The 21,284-nt window shown below is 35.4% G+C and overlaps 1 protein-coding gene across 9 annotated transcripts in view; it reads right to left on the bottom strand.

Annotated features, from left to right (window-relative positions):
- Positions 1–21,284, bottom strand: part of SPEF2 (sperm flagellar 2) — an 82,618-nt gene that overhangs the window by 30,937 nt on the left and 30,397 nt on the right. For 6 of the 9 annotated variants that reach the window (XM_042028500.1, XM_042028499.1, XM_042028503.1 and 3 more), the window contains 16 exons: positions 20,448–20,664; positions 19,840–19,970; positions 19,557–19,623; positions 18,971–19,056; positions 18,103–18,206; positions 17,371–17,618; positions 15,785–15,890; positions 14,829–14,986; positions 13,139–13,326; positions 11,606–11,733; positions 11,361–11,499; positions 6,836–6,973; positions 4,288–4,448; positions 3,228–3,405; positions 2,277–2,436; positions 190–291 (listed from right to left, as the gene is read on the bottom strand). In XM_042028500.1, coding sequence (XP_041884434.1) covers positions 190–291; positions 2,277–2,436; positions 3,228–3,405; positions 4,288–4,448; positions 6,836–6,973; positions 11,361–11,499; positions 11,606–11,733; positions 13,139–13,326; positions 14,829–14,986; positions 15,785–15,890; positions 17,371–17,618; positions 18,103–18,206; positions 18,971–19,056; positions 19,557–19,623; positions 19,840–19,970; positions 20,448–20,664 — 2,311 coding nt within the window. Of the gene's footprint in view, positions 1–189; positions 292–2,276; positions 2,437–3,227; positions 3,406–4,287; positions 4,449–6,835; positions 6,974–11,360; positions 11,500–11,605; positions 11,734–13,138; positions 13,327–14,828; positions 14,987–15,784; positions 15,891–17,370; positions 17,619–18,102; positions 18,207–18,970; positions 19,057–19,556; positions 19,663–19,839; positions 19,971–20,447; positions 20,665–21,284 lie in introns of those variants that run through there. The other 3 variants (XM_042028506.1, XM_042028507.1, XM_042028508.1) reach the window with 3 other exon arrangements.

The raw sequence follows: 21,284 nt of genomic DNA on the forward strand, positions 1-21,284 counted from the left end.
TTACCACAGAATCACTGTTGATTACCACACTAAAAAAAATTCCTGATTTCTCCAGACATGACTCTCTCTCCTTCTTTTTCTTTTTATCCATCCATTTTCCCTAGAGTCTCTGGTTAGTATTGACTAGCACACTAATCAAATTAGGAATAACAATCACCTACCAAGGTAAGTAACCAAATAGTAACATACCCTCATGTTTCAAGGCACTGAAATATTCTTGCTTTATTTTAAGTGCCAGTTCTTGTTTCCTTAATTCTTCTGGGTCTATAGGAACTGGACTGGCTTTTGCTCCTGCACGAAAACAGACTTCTCAGTATTTGGACTTTGCTTGTAAATTTGTGTATCATGAAAAGCTACACTTTCCACCTTACTTGGTGTGACCATTTATGAGAATACAAAGGTGAATACTCAGCTGTCAAATGTGATTTACATCTGCAAGCCATGCTAAGATTAACACTGCATAAAAATGTCCCAGCATATACAACTGTTTTAAAGTTGGTTAAACAGCATCCTAAAACGTATTTCTGAATGGAAAATCGTGACTAAGTGTGCCTCTTGTTTGATTCTAGATAGTCAGAATGTCCTGTCTGACCTTCGTATCTACAAATTTATCACAATCAGAACATAAATAAATGTCTTTTGAATGATATTCATTTCTTCTGGAATAAATTCAAGTTTAACAAACTATAGTAAAAATGTTATGGTAGTAGTTACCATCAAAGTAGCGAAAAGAAATACGCTATTAAAAAAAAAGGAAAAAAAAAGAGATCTGTTATTTCATGCCTCTTCAAACCTACATTTCCACCTTGTTTTGACTTACTTATCTATGAACTGATACTGTAAAGGTATTTTATCATGTTTTCAGAGGTTGCATGGAATTCTGTAGCCATGCCATTTTGACTATTACTCAAAAATATTAAAATATTTGTAATTGCTTTATCCTAGAAGAACAGCAGATGGAAATGTTACAGAAAAAAAAAAAAAGACATCTTCATGATACATAAGGTCAACATAAAACAAATGGTCAATTCTAGAAGTTATAAAACTACATGTGGTAAGTTGTATCACTCTGTTAGTAGCCCATAGCTCTGCCCTAGGGAGTTCTTGTGCTACTGGAACTCTACAGTAACACTGTATTTGAAACTAAATCAAAGTCAAAACATCAGCTACAAATCCATCAGTTCATAATTCATCTTCTACTAGGAAGAATGCACAGCTGACTTGTAGCTGCAGTTCTGGTTTTGTGATTTCAGGTAATTCACCTTGTACCAGGTCTGAACAAAAATTTCATTGCAAGAAGCAATCCACAAATTCCAAACTAGCCACTTAGCATACAACAGCTGCTAATTTTTTAACACAAAACTTTTCTAGAAGTCTGAAAATCTGCTACTCTCTCGGCTGAATTGAGATGCTAAACTAAGCCTAAGGCTCCCTGGGGCTCACAACTGGCTAAGTATTTGCAAGGCTATGCTTTTGTTCACTCTCTATGGACAGAAATAACCAGAGAGAGAACCAAGCACAGTGCAAATAAAACATCTGTCAAAGAAAAAAGTCAACTGTGTTATGCACAGTAACTCTGCAGTTACAGCCTTCTCATTTAGAAATGAAGTACCCAGATTTCAGGCTATCCTACACCCACCACAGGGCTTGAACCTCTCTCTTGCTACATAGAATGTCTTAACAAAAGATACAAAGATTTAGGCTACAGGCCTCGCTTCCTAATGAAGTTATGACACATTGCAGACAAAAGGCGAACATTATATAAACTACAACCTGCACAAGGAAATATTTGTGAGAAAATGTATGAACAGCCTTGTATTCCACAAACTCTTCCAGCACACTGTCTGTTTTTCTCTCCTGCAAACAAATTTTGTATTTTCACCTGGTGGGAGAGGCCTACCTCAATAGGAGTCCACTCTTTTTTAGGACTTCAGCTGTCAGGCAGAATTTAATAAAATTTTATTTAACTTGATAAACTAGTTCTAACTGTTCCATTCCAATATTGAATATGAAGAAAAAAATAATATTTACTTTCAATTTAGAATATTTATTTCTACATGTAATGACTACACATGTTTAAATAAACGCAATTGCCATTCAAAAGCCTTTCCCCTTCTTTATCACTACCAGCTTTTCATACTGCTGTCACACTTGACATTTTAAAAGAGAAATTAAATCCAAATTAAATGTCTTGGGTTACTCATTTCTGTATTACTCATATATTTACATTTCAGTGATTTCAAGCACTGCTAAAACAAAGCCTGCATTTTAAATACCTTTTTTTTTAGTCGTTGATTTGGCCGATGCCTTTTTGACACCTTTGGTATCTTTCCCAGCAGCTTTGCTTGGTTTTTTCTGCGCAGCTTTTGAAGCTTTCGGTTTTAGCTGACGTTCTTTTTCTTCCTCCATTTCTCTAGACTCTATTTCAGCTGTTACCTTGACACCACAGTCACACATAGTACAGTACATAGTATCAGCTCTGTGCAACTACTATTTAAAATAGCATATACTTGCTGAAAGTACTTAATGAGTAGTAGGCACATAAAAAAAATAAAAGAGACACTTCAACTAATTGATTAAATTTTGATTATTTCTCAAAAATAAAATTCTGCAGCAAAAATGCAAGACAGACATATTTGGTTTAATACTTACAGCCGTTTTCTCTGCTTGAGGAAAACACTGGAAATGCAAGAATCAACAGTATACAAAGCAAGTCTAGAGTTACATGGTAAGGGTGCAGAAATTCTTTTATTTTTAAACGATCAAAAAGAAAACAAAAATTTAACTAGAAACCAACCATTTGAAAAGCTCACCTAACTTACTTTTAGCTATATAGAAAAAAGAATGTAACCATAGGCTCTGAACTTGTGAAAGGTTTGAGCAAACACTGTATCACAGGATTAAACTTGTCCATCTTCTCACATTTTTATTGAGGGATAAGAGAAGAGTTTATCGTGGAAGAAGAAAATACATAGAGGCAACATTTGAAATATTTCTCTCAGTAATGGCATGAAAGGCTCAGCTATAAATAGGGAGGTGCTGAAAATACAGAGATTCCAGAATTTTCCTCATAGAACTACAAATATATTCAATGGAAGTATCAATGGGGGAGCAAGACACATGAAACGGAGATACACAGTGCAAAGATGATTTGTTTAGGCTGCCTACTAAATGGGGGCTTTGCCTGCCCAATCCAGAAATGTTTGAGTAAATTAAACATTCCTTACCATATCTGATACTGCTGTAACTGCTGTTTGCCATGTATCAATAACAAGATTTTCATCATTGCTGCAAGTGGCCACTCCATTTTCTGAATTCTTATCCTTGGAACACTCCTGTGGAGTTCCACTGCTTCTTGATTTGGTATTACCTGGTGAAGGCAGTTTCCAAGAAACTAGAGGAATCCTCAAAATAAAATATAAAGCATAATTTACATACCCCTTTATAAAAAGTGTTAATAACTACATTGGAGAATGTGCTGAAAGAATGAAAATGTTATTTTCAAAATTTGCAATAAAAAAAAAAAGGGAGGAACTTTCCTCATGATCAAAGTGATGAAGTGTGTGCATGGCAAGAAAACTGTCCAGTTTAACTGTAACTAAGAAATAATAACAGATGGATAAAACTACATCAAATGACTGTGATCTGCTGATGAATTCCACATGGGTTAGACACAGTTTCATTACTCAGATAATTTCTAAATGCACTATAATTAAGTTAAAAAAGCAGTTGTTATTACTGATGGCATTTTCTATATTGTGAAAGTATCAGGTGGTAACCCTTATCTTTTAACATGGCATTCAGTTTGGTTTGTCTTTGTAGGTTGCTTTGATTTACATTTGTTATTACATAACAATTAATTATATTCATATTTACATAAAATTTATAACATTTAATTATATTTATTGGCTCAAATTTTAAACCTGCTAATGTTCCACAACAATACTTTAACTTACTTATGTGAGGATTGTGCTGTAAACTACCAGCAACACAGAGGAAAGTAGGAAACATTTCTATAATAGTAGATTTCCTCCTAAGGCAGGTTTTAAAATGTTTTGCAATTCAGAGATGCATAAATGAATATGCTACAGGTGAATAAGTAAAAAATGAGGGATAAATGTAACTGCTAAAATGATTTAAGAGTCATCATTTCACCATAATCCCTGGTTAAAAAATTCTTATGTCTCCATCCTTTGAAATATGCACACATATAATTCCACATATACCAAAAATCTATCAGTGCATTGTATTTGTTCATATTTGTATAATTTCATAATGCATTTCTACCTTCTTGATTCCTCTTGATCGTCCTTCTGCTCTCCATTAATAATATCTAACAATGGGATTCTGGTAAAAGCTGGAGTGTCTTCTGTTGGGATTTTTCCTTCCATTGCCCTATAATATTCATGAAGAAGACTCTTTGTATCTTGGAAACGATCCAGTTCAACCTCAAGAAGAAAGGACAAAGAGACTGCCGTTCAACATAGGGCAGAACAAGTTCTTGTTATCACATGTTAGCAGAAGCAATTCCAAATCCTAAGATTTTGAGGGAGAGTAAGAAATACAGCCATATTTGTTTTAAAATTTATAATATACTGAATGCATACTTCTACTTGCATCTATAATGTAATCACACTGCCATTTCTAAGCAGTAAAAAGAATCTTAATTGTTAAAATAGGAAAAACTATTTATAATAAATAATGATCAATGCATTAAATTTAATTACATTTTGATGTATATATATTTCTATAGTAGCAAATATGCTAGTGCCAAGAAATTATATGGATCATCTTTTTCAAAAGAAATAAAACCATAAAAGCATAAAATAAAAAGGGTTATGAAAAGGAGAAAATTTTAGAAGTCATACAGTTTTTCTGGACTTAAGTAATCAACAGACTTTAAACACCTAAGTATTTTGAAGATCTTTTTGTGTGAATCATCTCAGGAGAAATCAAATAAGATTCAAGAAACATTTAACACCTGTCATGTTTTGATTTATTGATACAGTATGGTGTTAGTTTCTAACTGACAAAACAGTACTAAATATTCATGGGAAAATGCACAAAACCACATTCACAAAACAAAGGATAAAACCTTTGTGGTGTAAACCAGCATTTATCCATAAGTTAAGGAGGAAATATCTTCTAGTATAACTGTGTACACAGAAAGAAGGAATGAAATCTGATAAACGGCATTTATACAAATCTATGTGTTTACACAGTCACAGAGCCACCGGGGGAATACATGTAACTTCCAACAGAAAAACCCACAAATGGAGAACTCAATACCAAAGAAGCCTATTTTTGGCTGCTTCTAAAAAGGTCATTACATAAAGTTATAGTTTTTATTTTTTTAGTTCTGTAGTTTTAGGATTAATAATTAATTTATTTGGGGGAATATGTACTACGTAAAGCAAGAAGTAATGTTTTCTATTAAACCTCCCTTTATGAAAACAAAAGCTTATATACAGTTAATACGTGTTAGTAATTTTAAACAGTTATTGTGCATATCCACACAAGACAGATCAAATTAGATTCATAGTGAATCTCCACTAAACTCCATCATACATGCCCATAAAATCCTGTTAGAACTAGGATTGTAACGATATAACTGAATATAAAAGGAGAATAATAAAATATTTAAGCTCTGTAATGTAAGTTTGTCTCCTTTATGCACATAATTCAAGATGTATTTTTTAAATATTCAGGACTATAAATACCCTAATTACAGGACCAATGTGGTTCAGATAGTCAGCAATTATTTGACATTTTGACCTCTCTCTTTAGTCAGTCACCCAAAATCTTTATTTAGGGCATTATTTAGACTCTTTGAAAACAAAGTTAACAATTTCCTTACTATAGTACTATTTCACAAACTTTGCTTGAATTACCACAACACTCATATGATATAGGAGAGTAGTTCCCTTGTTTATTAAACATATAAAAATAGCACAGAGAATTAAAGGGCTGGAAGCCCACCCTAAACTGCTTAGGCCTGGCTTTTTCAGCTAAATCAGCATCACAAGGCATGTGTTTAAAACACTGTTTTCATTGTCTTCTTTAAATTTGCCAACACTTTCACAGGATGTGAAAGCTTACAGAAAAGCCTGTCTAGCCTAGTCTAGTCCAGAATACTCCATTCCAGTTCTAAACTAAATGTAGGCACCTAGAACAGCGGTAATAGGGAAATCTTACTTTACTGCAGGACTGAATGGACTCTTGAAAACCTTTAAGTTACATATCTGAAAGCTGGGTCATATTTAAGAGGTTTCCTTAATAGCAAAAAATGACATCTCATTCTCAAAAACGTCAGTTGATTTTTTGGGGTTTCTTTTTGTTGGTCTGTTGGTAAAATTTCAAGACATATTTGTGAAGTTACAACTGAAATAAATCTGAAGTATGGGAAATACTGTAACATCAAGCAGGTTTACAACAGTTGTGAATGATGTAATTCATAAATTAAAAGGAGATGTCAATATGATCACTGAAGAATAAAGACCTGTAACATCTCTGTCACAGAACTCAAGAAGATTCGTTGGAGCAATAAAACTGCAAAAAGCAGCAGTTTATAATAGAGATTGAAAGTTTTGGGGGTTGAACAAGAATGGTATTTTTCTTAATCTTTCCTGTCTGCCAAAGTTAAATGTATGGAATGTCATCTACTTTTTGTCTCTTAACTTTCTCTACAAATTCAGAAAACACATGAATATTTGCTTAATTAATTTTTAATCCTTCACATTTTTGGAGCCAACCATATGAAATTCCTCTCATGCTCAGTGTCTTCCAAATCTAATTCATTGTTCCCTTCCATTTCAGACTCTGTAGCAGTCCATACCTGCATAAGTGTAAAGAAATGGTTCATTGCAAGCCCCCTATGATGTGGTAGCCACTCTTCATTCATGATATTAATACGTTCCTGCTCTGCTTCTTCCCTTCTGCTGTCACAGATATCCCACAGAAGATCTTTGAGGTTCTAAAGCACAAAATCAAATATGATAATTAATTATGAAAGAAAACTTTTTTTTTTTTTTTTTTTTTTTGCCTGTGTATAGGGCATCTTTCTATCTGTGACTTTTTCTATATTGCTATAAATATCAACAGCTGGTAAGGTCATATGCCTACAGAGTGCTGACAGAAAATTTCTTTACAAATGTGGTGGAGAGAATGCAAAGATATGAGTTCAGTGTGCAAGCTGCCTTGCTTTCCTTAGGCAGAGATGATCTACCTAAGCTAGACAAATAGGAATAGCTAAGCTCCCAACTGCACCTACAACTTTCCACTTGAATGGTTTGCTAGTTAATACACTAAGAATAGTTGTCTAACATCTAAGGGGATGTGCAATATGAAAAATACTGAGAAAATTGTGTCAGATTTCAAGTGCTTTTCAAATTTGGGTAGCTTCCACACCACTTTTCTCTGATGTTCTTTTAATTAAGGGCTCTTCAGCTGGTGACTACGTCAAATAGCAGCACTAAGTGGCTCACTGGCAGCACTGAGGACCTACTAAGCATGCAACATTATGCAAACCCTTTGTTCCCTATTGCAATCTCTGCATGGAAATAGTGTGACAGGCCACTATGTGTACGAGGCCATGGGAGGAGAGTGCTGTTAAATACAGTGCCAAGGTAGGACAAGATGAGCTGTCTCTTTGGCTCCAGGCAGCTCTACCCCACTTGACCTGCTCTGAGACAGAAGAAAAGGAGAGGAGCTTAGGCTTCTGGTGAGGTGATTCCATATTCAACAGGTCTTGGTTGCAGCCTATTATGTTAGATTCTATTTCTCTCCCCCGTCTAAAGACCAGATAAATCCACTCGTCCTCTGTTGGACAAAAGCCACAGGGAAGTCCCTGGGCCACCTAACACATCAGTGGTGGCTAAAAGGTAGCCAAGGTGCAGGCAATAAGATATTCAGGGCTGTTCACATTGTAGAGTATGTACATAAGGTTATGCTGCTGGATGAAAAATACATGAGCATACAACTTATCTATTGGCAGTGGTGGGTTGCTCTTGGCTGGTTGCCAGCTGTCCAATAAACTGCTCTATCACTCTTCCTCACAGGAAAGAGAGAGAGAATATGATGGAAGAGTTCATGCATCAAGATAATGATGAGAAGATCACTCACCTATTACTAGCATATGCAAAATGGACTTGATTTGGGGCAATTAATTTAATTTAATATCAATTAATAACACAGCAGAATAATGAGAAATAAAACAAAATTAAAATACCATTCACCCACCCATTGTTCTTCCCAGGCTTAACTTCACTCCTGACTCTTCTACCTCCTACCTCCTAAATGGCACAGGAAAAATGGGGAATGGATGATTGTGATGAGTTCATTATACATTTTATCTGCTGCTCCTTTCCCCTCATACTCTTTCCCTGCTCCAGAGTGAGGTTCCTCCCATGGAATACAGTCCTCCATGGATTTTTCCAATGCGGGTCCTTCCCACAGGCTTCAGTTCTTCAACAACTACTCCAGTGTGGATCCTCTCTGCGTGTGCAGCCCTTCAGGACTGTACTGCTCCATCATGTGTACCCCATCGGCCACAGCTCCTGCCAGGAACCTGCTCTGGTTGGGCTCTCCACAGGCTGTTGCTCCTTCACAGCATGTCCACCTGATACTGCCTGGGTGGACCGCATGGACTGCAGGGTGGAGATCTGCTTCCCTGAGGTCCTCCATGGGCTTCAGTGGAACAACCTGCATCACCGTGGCCTTCTCCACAGGCCACAGGGGAATCTCTGCTCTGGTGCCTGGAGCACCTCCTCTTCTTCCTTCTTCACCGTCCTTGGTGACCACAGAGCTGTTTCTCACATTTTCTCACTCCTCTCTCACAGCTGCCACACTTTCTTACAGAAGCCACCTCTGCAGACCCTTTGCCACAAAAAACTTTCACATAAACCCAATACCACACCAAAAAACACACTAATGTTTTGTACAAATTGATGTACAGCTCCTTCCAGTACTTTTCTTAAACATGTAAGAAGAATAATTTTCCTTTTTGCCCTCATATTATTTAAATCACAGTTTTGATTAACTGTAAGCCTTGGAGAAAATTGGAGAGGAATACAGTGAGTTATATTCCTCTGGCAGAAGCTAAAAGCATGTTTTATGATTATCTTCTTTTTCTTCCCCACTGCTCTTCTTTTCACAGTGAAGCAGCTTCTCTCTCCTTCTTTTCTTGTAGTCAGGTGGTGAAAAAAACTAAAAAATGGATGCATTTGCTAAGTCCTCTCCTATTTGGAACAAGAGAAGTAGTGATAGCAATCATATTCAATGATAGCAATGCAGTGAGAGGGAAGTTGGAGAAATTGCTGGAAGACAGACAGAGATGTGCTGCTGAAGTGTATTTTACCCACAGTAATTCTGTGTTTGGATATTTAGGATGTGTGCTGGTTTTGGCTTGGAAGAGTTAACTTTCTTCAGAGTGGTGACTATGGGTTATGGTTTGGATTTGTGCTGGAAACAGTGCTGATAACACAAGAATGATTTTGTTACTGCTAAGCAGCACGTGCACAGAGCCAAGGTCTTTTCTGCTCCTCACCCCACCCCACCAGAGAGGGAGCTGGGGGTGCACAAGGAATTGGGAAAGGACACAGCTGGGACAGCTGACCCCAGATGACCAACAGGACATTCCACACCACATGGCACGACGCTCAGTATATAAAGCAGAGGGAGAAAAAGGAAGCAGGGGGGATATTGGGAGTGGCTGTGTTTGTCTTCCCAAGTTGCCATTTTGTGTGATGGCACCCGGCTCTCCTGGGGATGGCCAAACACCTGCCTGCCCAAGGGGAGTGGGGGATGAATTCCTTGTTCTGCTTTGCTTCTGTGCACTGCTTTTGCTTTGCCTGTTGAACTGTCTTTACCTCTGCCCAGGAGTTTTCTCAATTTTACTCTTCTGATTCTCTCCCCCATCCCACTGGTGGGAGTGAGTGGCTGCATGGGGCTTAAGTGCCGGCTGGGGTTAAGCTGCAACAACAGGCCAAAATCTTCACTGCCCTCTGGGCTTTGGACCTTTAAGGAATTTCACATACTTCACAAAATGGGGTGGGTTTTTACATTTCCCAGTTGACACCAGAGAAATTTGTTTTTCAGGTATTACAGCTGGCGCTTTCCAGTGTTTTAGAAAGGGTCCAGCTGAGATGACAGTGCTGAGCAGTCTGTGAGTTTGAGGAAAAACATTTTGAAGATTATCACTCTTCTCATTTCCTCTTTTTTCCTAGCAGCAAGGAAGGATGGCTGACAGAATTCATACATTCAGGGAGATGCAGTGAGCATGCCTTTAAAAGCATAGAGGCAGATCATCTTCACAATCACCCACAGGTTTGGGATTCACAAGGAATAGAATGGGTTATTAAAAAAAGTTCTGAAAATCCTATGTTTACTCCAAACAGCTTAGGCTTATCACAGTATCTGAGTCTCAGTGCAAAATATGGGAGTATAACCTCCTCTTCACATAACTTGAATTGGATAATGTCAAGTATGTTTTGAGCAAAAGGTTAGATATTTTAATTTTATCTGTCTAAAATGTAGGACAGAGTGATTCCAGTCTTTTTATATTCCATTTAGTAGAAATTAGGAATATAGATGATGATCTTTCAATCCTTTACTCCATTCTCTGGGAATATTTCTATGGAAAAGGAGGTCCAATGCCTTTTCCATCTTAGCTGGATTAATCCATTATTCCTCAAATGTTCCTTTCAACTAACAGTGTTGTCTGTATTCTTTTTCTCTTTTTTGGGGAATGTTCCTGATACGACTCAACTAAAAATCAGGTCTGTTCTGAAATGGAATCTGATGAATACAAAGATAGCTCTACTGTTGGCTTATGCTAAATCTAGCTCTGAACTTGTTAGGACCTTTACTGTTACGAATTTTTGTGAAAAAGAACTCCCAGGACATGTATGACCTAGAAAAGATCTACCTGAATCAAAACATCCCAAGAAATTCTCTGTACTTTGTAATGATCAGTTTTGGAAAACATATATTATCATACATAATTTACAGAAAAACTAAAATACTGCCAAGATTTGTTAGATTGTGATAGGAACATCCAACTTGTAAAATCTCTGAAAACCACAAAATGTAAAGAAAAAGAGAGCAGAAAAATATTTATTTTACAGTGTACCACAGTGTAACCAAAAAACCAAAGCAAGATGTAAGAAAATTATGGCCAAACAACAGAGGAATGATTTTAAAGGACACTTTATACACAAGAGGAAATTAAATAGCTTAAGAAGAACAATAAAGAGGGGAAAAAAAAAGTAAATAATAATATCATTCATGTTGTATCAAGCTTGTATACAATGAAATACAAGCTTGTATACAATGGTATATTGTAATTTCTACCATTTACTTACAGTAACTCTTTGGTGTAGTTCAGCTTTTGTTTCCTCATCATCTTGCAGGTCATCAGCAATTGAATTAAAATCTGTTTGCCACTGAGATACAAACTCCTGCTTAAGATGTGGACGTTTCAAATAATCTTGAAATTTTTTTCTGTAAATTATGGTAAAAATAACTTTGGGGTTAAAAGACATACAGAAAGCCATATGAAAAATACAAAACACTAATATTAATGCAATAAGATACTATTTCTACTTACCTAATATCTGCTGTGTAATGAATTATAGTGTATTGTTCATCCCTTAGACATCTAAGTACAGTTTTGATAGTATTCATATATGTATTTTCTACCACTTCCCAGTAACATACTAAAAAATCAATTATCTCCTGTGAATTAAAAAAAAAATCAAAATTAATTGATAAATTTCTTGGTAACTCATTTGTCTGTAGCATTAGCAAATACACAAAAAAATATTTCATTAAATCATATTACTGATTTTTTTTTTAATATGCATTTCTTTTGGTTTACAGCTGATTACAGACATTGTACCAACATATAATTTTATCCTGTGAATTTCTTTTGGAAAAAGTGGTAGGTGTCTAAAGGAACAGGAAATTCCAGCAGAATACTCTAGAATCTGTTGTTTTGGATATGCTCGTAAAATACGTAGTGCTACAGAGAGGGCACTGAAGTATGAAAATTTGGTCATTCATAAATGTTTGAGCTTGTAAAAATCTAAACTGACTGTCTAGTGTTGCAAGAGTGATGTTTGACTGACTGACTGTCATGAAATGTAAATAAAGACCATGGCCAGAGGAAACCCAGCATATGTGAGCTGACTACAGTCAAGAAGGAAAACTGGTAAACATTAGGAAAGCAATTACAGAACAAAATTCAAACCATCATTGTCCGCCCTTAAAAAATCTGCATCTCAAAAACTGCATGCAGTCCTAGCTTGTCATCTCAAAAAATTTACAGAAGAACTAGAACAATTATAACTGGATTGGAGAATAAAAGCGACATGAAATAAAATGAACATTTAAGAGATGCTTGTCACATTTTAAATACCTTCAGAGGTTGATTATAGAATTATTATTCATTGTATTTCTCAATATATGAATTAGGGTCACCAAATGATCCAAGCAAAGATCACAGTTTAAAGCAAAGAAACAGAAATACTTTTTCAGAATTAACATAATTATACAAGCTATGTCATAGAGAACAAAAACTAAATTACTTCAAAAAAGCTACTAAAGCAACCAAAAAACACACTCATGGAAGAAAAGTCCATTCAAAGCTACTAAACACAAGATGCAGATATACAGCCATTTCAGAAAACCCCTAAATTTCAGATCACTACAATCTGAGAAGACCTACTTGGGGAAAACATATTAGGACAAAAAATATACTAGGAGAAAGATTAGTGCACACTGTTATTACTCTTTGTATGAGACCCACAACTTACCCTTGTCAGAGAAAGAAAAGTGATCTAGTAAGTTTGTGTTAGTATTTAATAATAGTAAAAAGTATTATTATTTTGAATGCTGTGTTTTTCATCATAATTGCAAAGAATTTAAAAAAATCTAAATTTGAAAGCATGATTCCTTATTTTATGTATTTTAGTAGCAACTGTTCTTTGCATATTTATTAAAAAGTAATAGCATACCTTTTATTAAAAAATATTGAAGAAAACAACATGCAATGATGCAAAAGGTTTAGGTAGGACATGCATAAAATAATAATAAAAATACATACTTTGATATTAAGATTTTCTGTCATGAATTAATGTACCTGGGGAAGTGGCTCATCTACATAAATCCATTCATCTGATCCTGGTTCAATCGGTTGTGGTGTCTCAGGAGAGGGAGAAGGCTGACTTATAACTGGTAAAACCTTTTCTTCTTCTCTAGCTGGTAAAACCTCTTCTTCATCTGTAACTGGTAAAACCTCTTCTTCTGGCGCTATTTCTTCCACAGGCCCTTGATATGAATGTAGAATTAGTACTTTCAAATGTATTTTAAGTCTCAATAAATAGAATTAGATATCTATGCTACTCTGACAGTTCAAAAAAATGGAACAGATTCACTGTTTCATTGCTTAGGTGTTGTCCATCAAAAATATATTCATGGAATCAGCAATGCTCAAGGAAGATTGGATCAGTTAACCCCTAAACAAATTCGACATCCATAAATGCATGGGCCCTGACAGCATGCATTCCCGAATACTGAGGGAACTGTGGGGCACCATAGCCAGGGGGCTCATGGTCATCTTTGAAAGGTCATGGAGACCAGGAGAGGTGCCTGAGGACTGGAAGAAAGCAAATGCCACCTTGGTCTTCAAAACAGGCAAGAAAGAGGACACAGGGAACTACCAGTCAGTCAGCCTCACTTAAATCCCTGGAAAGGTGATGGAGCACCTCATTCTAGAGACCATCTCCACCCACATGGAAGATAAGAAGCTGATCAGGAGTAGTCAGCATGGATTCACCAAAGGGAGAACATGCTTGACCAACCTGATTCTCTATTCTGCTTATATGAACCTAATAGTGAAGGACAGTTTGGAAGCTATCAACATAAGTATTAAATTAAACTTTATTAATTCACCCCAGGTATTATTTCTTCTTAGGGAGTAAATAACCCTTATAGTACTTCTATACAACAGCTGGATTCTAACTAGAAAATCTCCAATCCATTTGCAACAATAGAAATTTTGCTATTGACTCTAGCAGTGCCATTAATTATATACCAAGCACATAAAAAAACCCCTCCATCCAATTTTCTCTCGGGTGTGGTATTTCCAAGAATTTTTCACGAACTAGAAACCTTGCACAGAAGTAGTGGGATAAACTTTTACTGTTAAGAGTGCTTTTCGAGTTTGGGGTTTTCTTTCTTTTGGTGGTAGAAGACACGTGAAGATTTTCTCATAATAATTATGAAAAAAACTGACTATTTAGAGGTCACTATTGCTGGTTTACTTGATGCATTTTTCCCCCTGGATGCTTCACCTTTTTTCTTTTTTTTTATTATTTTAAACGATTCTTTCCTTCTGGGTGATAAGAAGGAAAAATCAAATAAACATGTACCAAAATTAAATGTCAAAACCACTTCTACTTATCCAAATTTTTATGCTGTTACTGATAAAGCCCTCTATGTTGATAACGGCGAGTTAGACTTTCTTGTACAATTATGCTATCCCATATGATGAAGATGCTAGCTGTAATTTTTAAACCAGGAAGAAATGACTGAATCTAATGCTTTAGTTTTTATGTGAAATTAGCCCATACACTCTGAAAAGGTAAAAACACAACAGAAAAGTTCAGGGCTCTGGTGCAGTTATCACCAACTAGCGCATCCTCAGATTTTTTCAGGGGCAGCAAAAATGTAGGTTGCCATGTAGTTTTATATAGTAATTACTAATGTTAAATATAAAAAACAAAGTCTTTTATTACTGACTTCCAGCAAGTAAGAATACGAAAACTTACTTGTCCTCTGCTTTTTCACAATTTCTTCTATTATAATTTCCTTCACTCTTTCACACACGAGACTTTCTTCTGTCTCTGCATTTACTTTCACTAGAGTGTTTTGATGGACTGAAAACCATTTCTCTAATTTTGGCCATGTCTTTAGAAAGCCTGCAATTCTACAAAAATCATATCAATGTATAAAATTAAAATCTAACTAATGGAAAATCAGACATTTTCTAAAATTAATAAATGAAAGAAAAAGCAGACCATCTAATTTAATACTTAAACAACTCCATCCATATCAAACCCCTCATTTTAAATATAGGAAAAAATTCAAAATTCTATTGTTAACTAATCATGTATTTCTTACTCTTTCATGTCACAACCTATATTTAATTTCTAATATCAGAATTAAACCAATAATAATAGGTAATGTAATAGTCTGAAACAGTTAATAGTATTGAATATTCAGAAACAAGAATTGTTGTTCTTGATTTTGCTCTTTGTATAAAGTTAAACATCTAGTGGTTCAATTAAAATTAGAAAACTAAGGGTTTTTTGTAAATGTAGAGGTGGGAAATACCATTTTATAAAATCTCTAACTCAAATCAACTGTATTTCACTCAAGGGCAGTCACATCATATGTGACACACCTCAGATATATGTGTACACATAGAGATACACATATGTATACACAGAATATATACATATAGTTAATGTAATATATACCTGAAAACTAAATTCTCCTTGGAACAATATCTTGGAAAACCAAAACATATGAATTCTTATTTTCAAGGATGATTTATATTGTGCAGAAAATGAAAATACCCTTTAGGCCCCACATTATAGAAAGGTCTAAGTAAATTCTTAACATTAAGCGTATCAGTATTGGCCTGGACCACATATGAGATTCAGATCAGTTAAATGTCTAAACGCCTGGCTGAAGCAACTTTTTTGTACTTCATATAACATACCTGTGCAGCACCTGCTCCCTGGCTAAGTCAATCTTCTCTTCTAAGATTTCAGCTTCTGAGTTTTGATCGCTGCTCTGTTCAGCCCGAGATGCCTTTCTTTTATCTACTGTGTGGAAAAACGCATATATAAGCATATACTGAGCAAGGATCAGACAGTTATTCACCCAAACTAAGATAATCATAAGAACAAATTCAGTGTTCCTTGATCTTAAATTTCTTCACTTAAATGCTGGGTACCAAACTGCCTAAAAGAAAGGAAAAGTCAGAGAACATCACAGAAATATAGAATTAAGCTGCAAAGTACCTAAGACACTGACTTGCCTCTTCCTCTGTTTAAGTGCATAGCCAATTATAGCACTAACATTTCCTGATGAATGCTTTTCAGGTATAGAAGCCTCCATTTGAAGAGATGAAGTATTCCTGTGGGCAGACTATTTCAGGCCTACCTACTCTACCAGTTAGAAGATATTTTACCAATTTCATACAAAGTATCTACTTTTCACAACAAGCAGACATTTCAGTTCATGAAAAGACAAGGTATTGTCTCCTCTGAGTCTTCTCTAAATTTTAAAAAGCCTTTAATTCATTAGAAATATGCCATTTTAAAAGAATTCTGATTTTTAATTGTTTTTTTGACTCTATCATCACACTTGCATCTTATGAAATAAATTCCATTTGTATTTCTGAGATTATATTAAATGTCACCACATGTTCCAAGTGTTTTGGCAGCACAAGGTCTTAAAATTAGCAAGAGTTTCAATTGTCTATATATTTATCCTCACCAGACTTTTAGCAAAAGCTCTAAAGATTTTGTCCCATCCTTACGCCTCCCTGTACTTAAAAGCTAAATGAAAATGGTGCTTTAATTCAAGCTATTTGCCATCTATGCACTGCAGTGAAAACAACGAAGAAGAATCTCCTCATAATCTGGATAATACACGACATACTCATTAAAAAAACTTCTGTTTCACCAAGGTCTTAAAATGTGTGGTCTGGAGGTGAAGCAGCTGTCAAAAAGCCTTTGATGCCTTTGCCTTGGCTGGTCAGAACTGACTTTGATGCCTGATCATTCACTAACTGAAGACAAGACAAAGGCAGTACAAATTTATGCTGGCACTCTCAGGGAATTAATATTGGCACATCCCTCTGTGTCCATATATATTTCCCCCCACTGCAACACCTCTGCTCATGATTTCCTTTTTTCTAAGTGTGTATCCTGAAGAAAAATACTATTTACAGACACTCATTTGCAATACAGCATATTCTGTATCTGTTACAACTTGTGCTTTTTCCAGCTGCTGTTTTGTGTAATATCTAACACCACCCACTGTGCCATCTCAGCTGTAGTGAGAATTCAGTACAAATACTAAAAAGCATATACACATGCACTTGCACACTGCTGATGTGCCTTAGACTGAAACAAACAGAAGTATCTGAAATAACTTGGAAGTAATCAAGGCACAATTAACAAAAGTGATACTGTGAGATATACAGATGTTGCCCAGTAACGTTATTTTGCATTAATAAGTACAACTTACAGATACCTGCTTGTCATTTTACTTTGTTAATAGTAGTTGTAAACTTACATTTCACATTAGCTGCGCGTTTCAGTACCACACTGTCTGAAAGATCCAATAATATAGAAACATCAAATGCAGGTGAGGTAGGAGCAGGCTTGTTAGGGACTCTGGGATCTATAGCAAGGGACACCTTTTCAGAAATTGGATCTTTTTCTTCTACATCAATCCCTGTATAGGATTTTTCAAATAGCTTTGCCTGATTAATTGTCATTGGAAACCCTTCCACAATCCACCCCTTCTCTGGTGGTATTTGGCTAAAAGGAAATGAAGAACCAAAATTACACAGTGAATTGATAGCCTAATAATAAAACCTAAAGAACAGTTTGCTCTAGCCATCATTCATTCTTATTTCAGTATATTAAATTTCCAAATGAATAAAGAATATGACAGACATTATTAAACTGTGAAGTAACGGATTTTAAATCAGAAAAAATAACATCAAGTCTAATCAAAGTGAAAAAAAATCAGAAAAAAACCCAATTTTTGCTGATAAATAAAGTTTTCAAAACCACTCTATAGAGACTGCTCAGAGCTATAATTTCAGTTTTCTCAAATAACTTTTGTGCTAAAGTAATAAATAGGTCAATCTATCTTATAACTTACAGTATACTAATGGGAGTAATACAACTTAAATGATATTCATGTAGGAACTTAAGTGCTAACTGCACATCAGGGTAGTTGAGACACTTTTCTGTCAAACAAGAGTAGATAAAACCAAGTATCTACACAATTTCATACGTAATGGCTTCCAAAAGGATGTCAACTAGTAATTCATCAGGAACACTTTTTCCTTTCTTCAACCATTTCTGGGATGCAGCACCAAGCTGGGCACGTACAGATAGCTGTGGAAGAGTGCAATATATGCTCAGAATGTTTGTAACAGCCATTGTTGAAATTACTCCACATTTTATATTAAGTACTATTTATTTATTTATTTTGGGGGTGGTGGCTTTTATTTATTAATATTCAATATTTGGGGGGTCTATTAAGGAGAATAGTTTTAATACTAAAAATTCCTAGTTCAATTGAAATCTCCAGATGATTTCCATGATTACACTCTTAAAAATGATGAAAGAAACAAGATAACGAAATGAAGGATATGAAGGCCAGAAATTAAAATTAAGTGTTCTGGTTCTAAGCTTATTCTGATTTCCACTACCACTGATGATTTCATACAGCAGCATATAAATTCATTACTTTTACAGGGATTCTTTTATATCTTAGCTTTGGAAGTAAGCCAAAGAAATCACTGTAGAATTAAACATTTTTAACATAAAAAAATGGAACCTTGTCATGGGATGAATTATCTGCTTGGCAGCAGCAAGCAGGAATACATTTTTGCTAACGCAGAAATGTCATTGAAAATACCACATCTTATGTAAATGTGGTATTTCACAAGAAAATATAGAATTTTAACAAAATGTACAACTCTAAACAACATACAGAGGAATAAATTTTCAGAATAAGCTCTTTTCATATTTCATACAGAAAATACTTGCATTGAGGTCAGTAATTCAGAATGATGAAAAACCGGCACCATTTAATTAACTTAACCATTTTAACTAACGTCTTTTTATAAAGTAGAAACTAAAACTGGACTACTAACCTTGGGTAGGTCATCCTGACTGTCATCCAATTCAAATTCTTCCTGAGATGGATCCTTCTCAACAGGACAACTGTCTAAAATAGATTCTAAAATACAGTTTAATGATTCTATTACTATAAAATTTATTACTATAGATAAAGAATAAAAGTACACATCTTGATGTTCTTTGAACAAATCAATACAGAAGGTACATAAAATTGTTAGGATCATAGGACCATTAAGTAATTCAGATTAGAAGCAATTTCTGGATGTTATCTAGTTAAAGTTACAAGGTAAAGATACAACCTTCTGCTCAAAGTGGCATCAGTTTTAAGGTCAGACCAGGTTTCTCAGCTGTTTACCCTGTGTGACCTGAATAACCTACAAAGATGGAGACAACACTACCTCTACAGGAAATTTGTTTCAGTACTTGACTGTCCTCATGGGGAAAAGGCCTTGTCTTATGTCTAGGGCAACAAGAAGGGCTTATACAGGTATCTCCACAGCAAAAGGAAGGCTGGGGAAAATGTCTGCTGGGACATGCAAAAGACTGAGGTATCCCAAGGCCCTGACACACACAGGAAAATCTGCGGCAAGAAAGATTTACCTGTGGTGGTTTCTGTTTGGAGTTCCTCTAGAAGATTTGGTGGTGAATTTGGTAAGTTCTCCTGGACCTTGTATCAATTATGACAGGAAGTGGATTAGAATGAAAACTACATATTACAGAAAAAAACGAGCTGTCAATTCAAGATGACTCTTGCAGTCTTACCTGTCAAAACTTAGAATTAAGTTTGAAATTGAGTAAAAAAATTGAAACATGTTTTCTTTCTTACATGTTTCATTCCCATCTACCTGTTAGAGCCAAGATCAAAATTTGGAAATATACTTACCTCACTCTGCTCTCCAGAACTCTCTGGTTCCTCTGAAATCACGTGGTGTTCAGTTTCCATTTCATTTTGAAGAAAAGCTTCAATGGCCTCCTGAACCAGAGTACCAACAGATAGTACCTGAATATTGCAAACTAATACACAAAAATATTAGATAGCTACAATTTGAGTTGAGCATACATACAGAGCAACTATTACAAGCAGTTAAATTAATTATTTCATTGGGGCTTCTAATGTACATTGTTTCCACTATGTCTTCTCCATAACTACTTCATAATATGTATCAACAATCACATAGCTGTCTTGCTAGTCTCCTCTAAAACAAACTATCTCCAAAGAAGTTTACCAAAAGCATTTTCAAATTCTCAATGAAGACGTATTAACATTACAATACAATATTAATATTACTTTCAAGTTCCAGTGTTTCTAATCTTATTTTGGAATATAACAAAGGAATGACATGCAACCAACCACAGCAAAATACAGAGGCATCTGAGGTTCAAGAATTAGTCATGCAAGGATTTGCCCAAGCAATTTTCATTGTAAGAGTGGGATTTTAAAACAAATAAAAATTTTAAAGAATTTTAGGCAAAGAAACAAACAACCTCTACCTTTTCCAAGAAACTTTGCACAGGTAGTTTTTCCACTAAACATTTTTCCCAAAATACATCCCTTGATGGGAAATGAAGGAAATTCAGGTGAAGATTTGGGTTTTGGAGGATAAAACTTCTCCATCAGTCTACGAAGCACATGACCCAATATGTTATTATTAAGAGGAGGTTTGTTTTCACTGTTCTCTTCAGTTGGGCTCCATTCCCCTGTCATACTCTGTATAAATGACAAATTAGCAAATCTCAATATGTCTTGTCTTCCATCTTTCTAAATATATGCACTTAAACACAATACATAAAATAACGAAATTTGAATAGTATTAAGTAATAACACAGTTTTTAGAATAGAACCTAGTTAAAACCTTTAATTATGTCATAATCATTAAACATTTATAGATATTCACTAATAACTAGTTGAGAGACAATTATTTATACAAACATTTTCATAGATTCTGTGGTAGTTTACCTCTGGATGGATGTCATAGAGAAAATATAACAAAAGGTTCACGATCTGAGATAAGAACAGGGAGGGATCACTCACCAGTTATCATAATGGCCAAAACAGACTCGACTTGGGGATATCAGTTGAATTTATTATGAATCAAAATCAGAGCAGGATAAGGAGAACTAAAACAAATCCTACGAACACCTTCCCCCCACCCCTCCCTCCTTCCCAGGCTAAACTTTATTCCAAATTCTGTAGCTCCTCCTGCCCAGCAGAGCAGGAGAGCAGGGAATGGGGGTTATGACCATTTCCTCATGATGCTTCTGCTGCTGGTGCTTCCTCCTCAGAGAGAGGAACCTTCCCCTGCCCCAGCATGCAGTCTTTCCCACAGG

The sequence above is a fragment of the Corvus kubaryi genome, unplaced genomic scaffold (genome assembly GCF_017639235.1).
Source record: "Corvus kubaryi isolate FWS band 111438036 unplaced genomic scaffold, C.kubaryi_AGA036_p1.0 37308, whole genome shotgun sequence".
Lineage (NCBI taxonomy): Eukaryota > Metazoa > Chordata > Aves > Passeriformes > Corvidae > Corvus > Corvus kubaryi.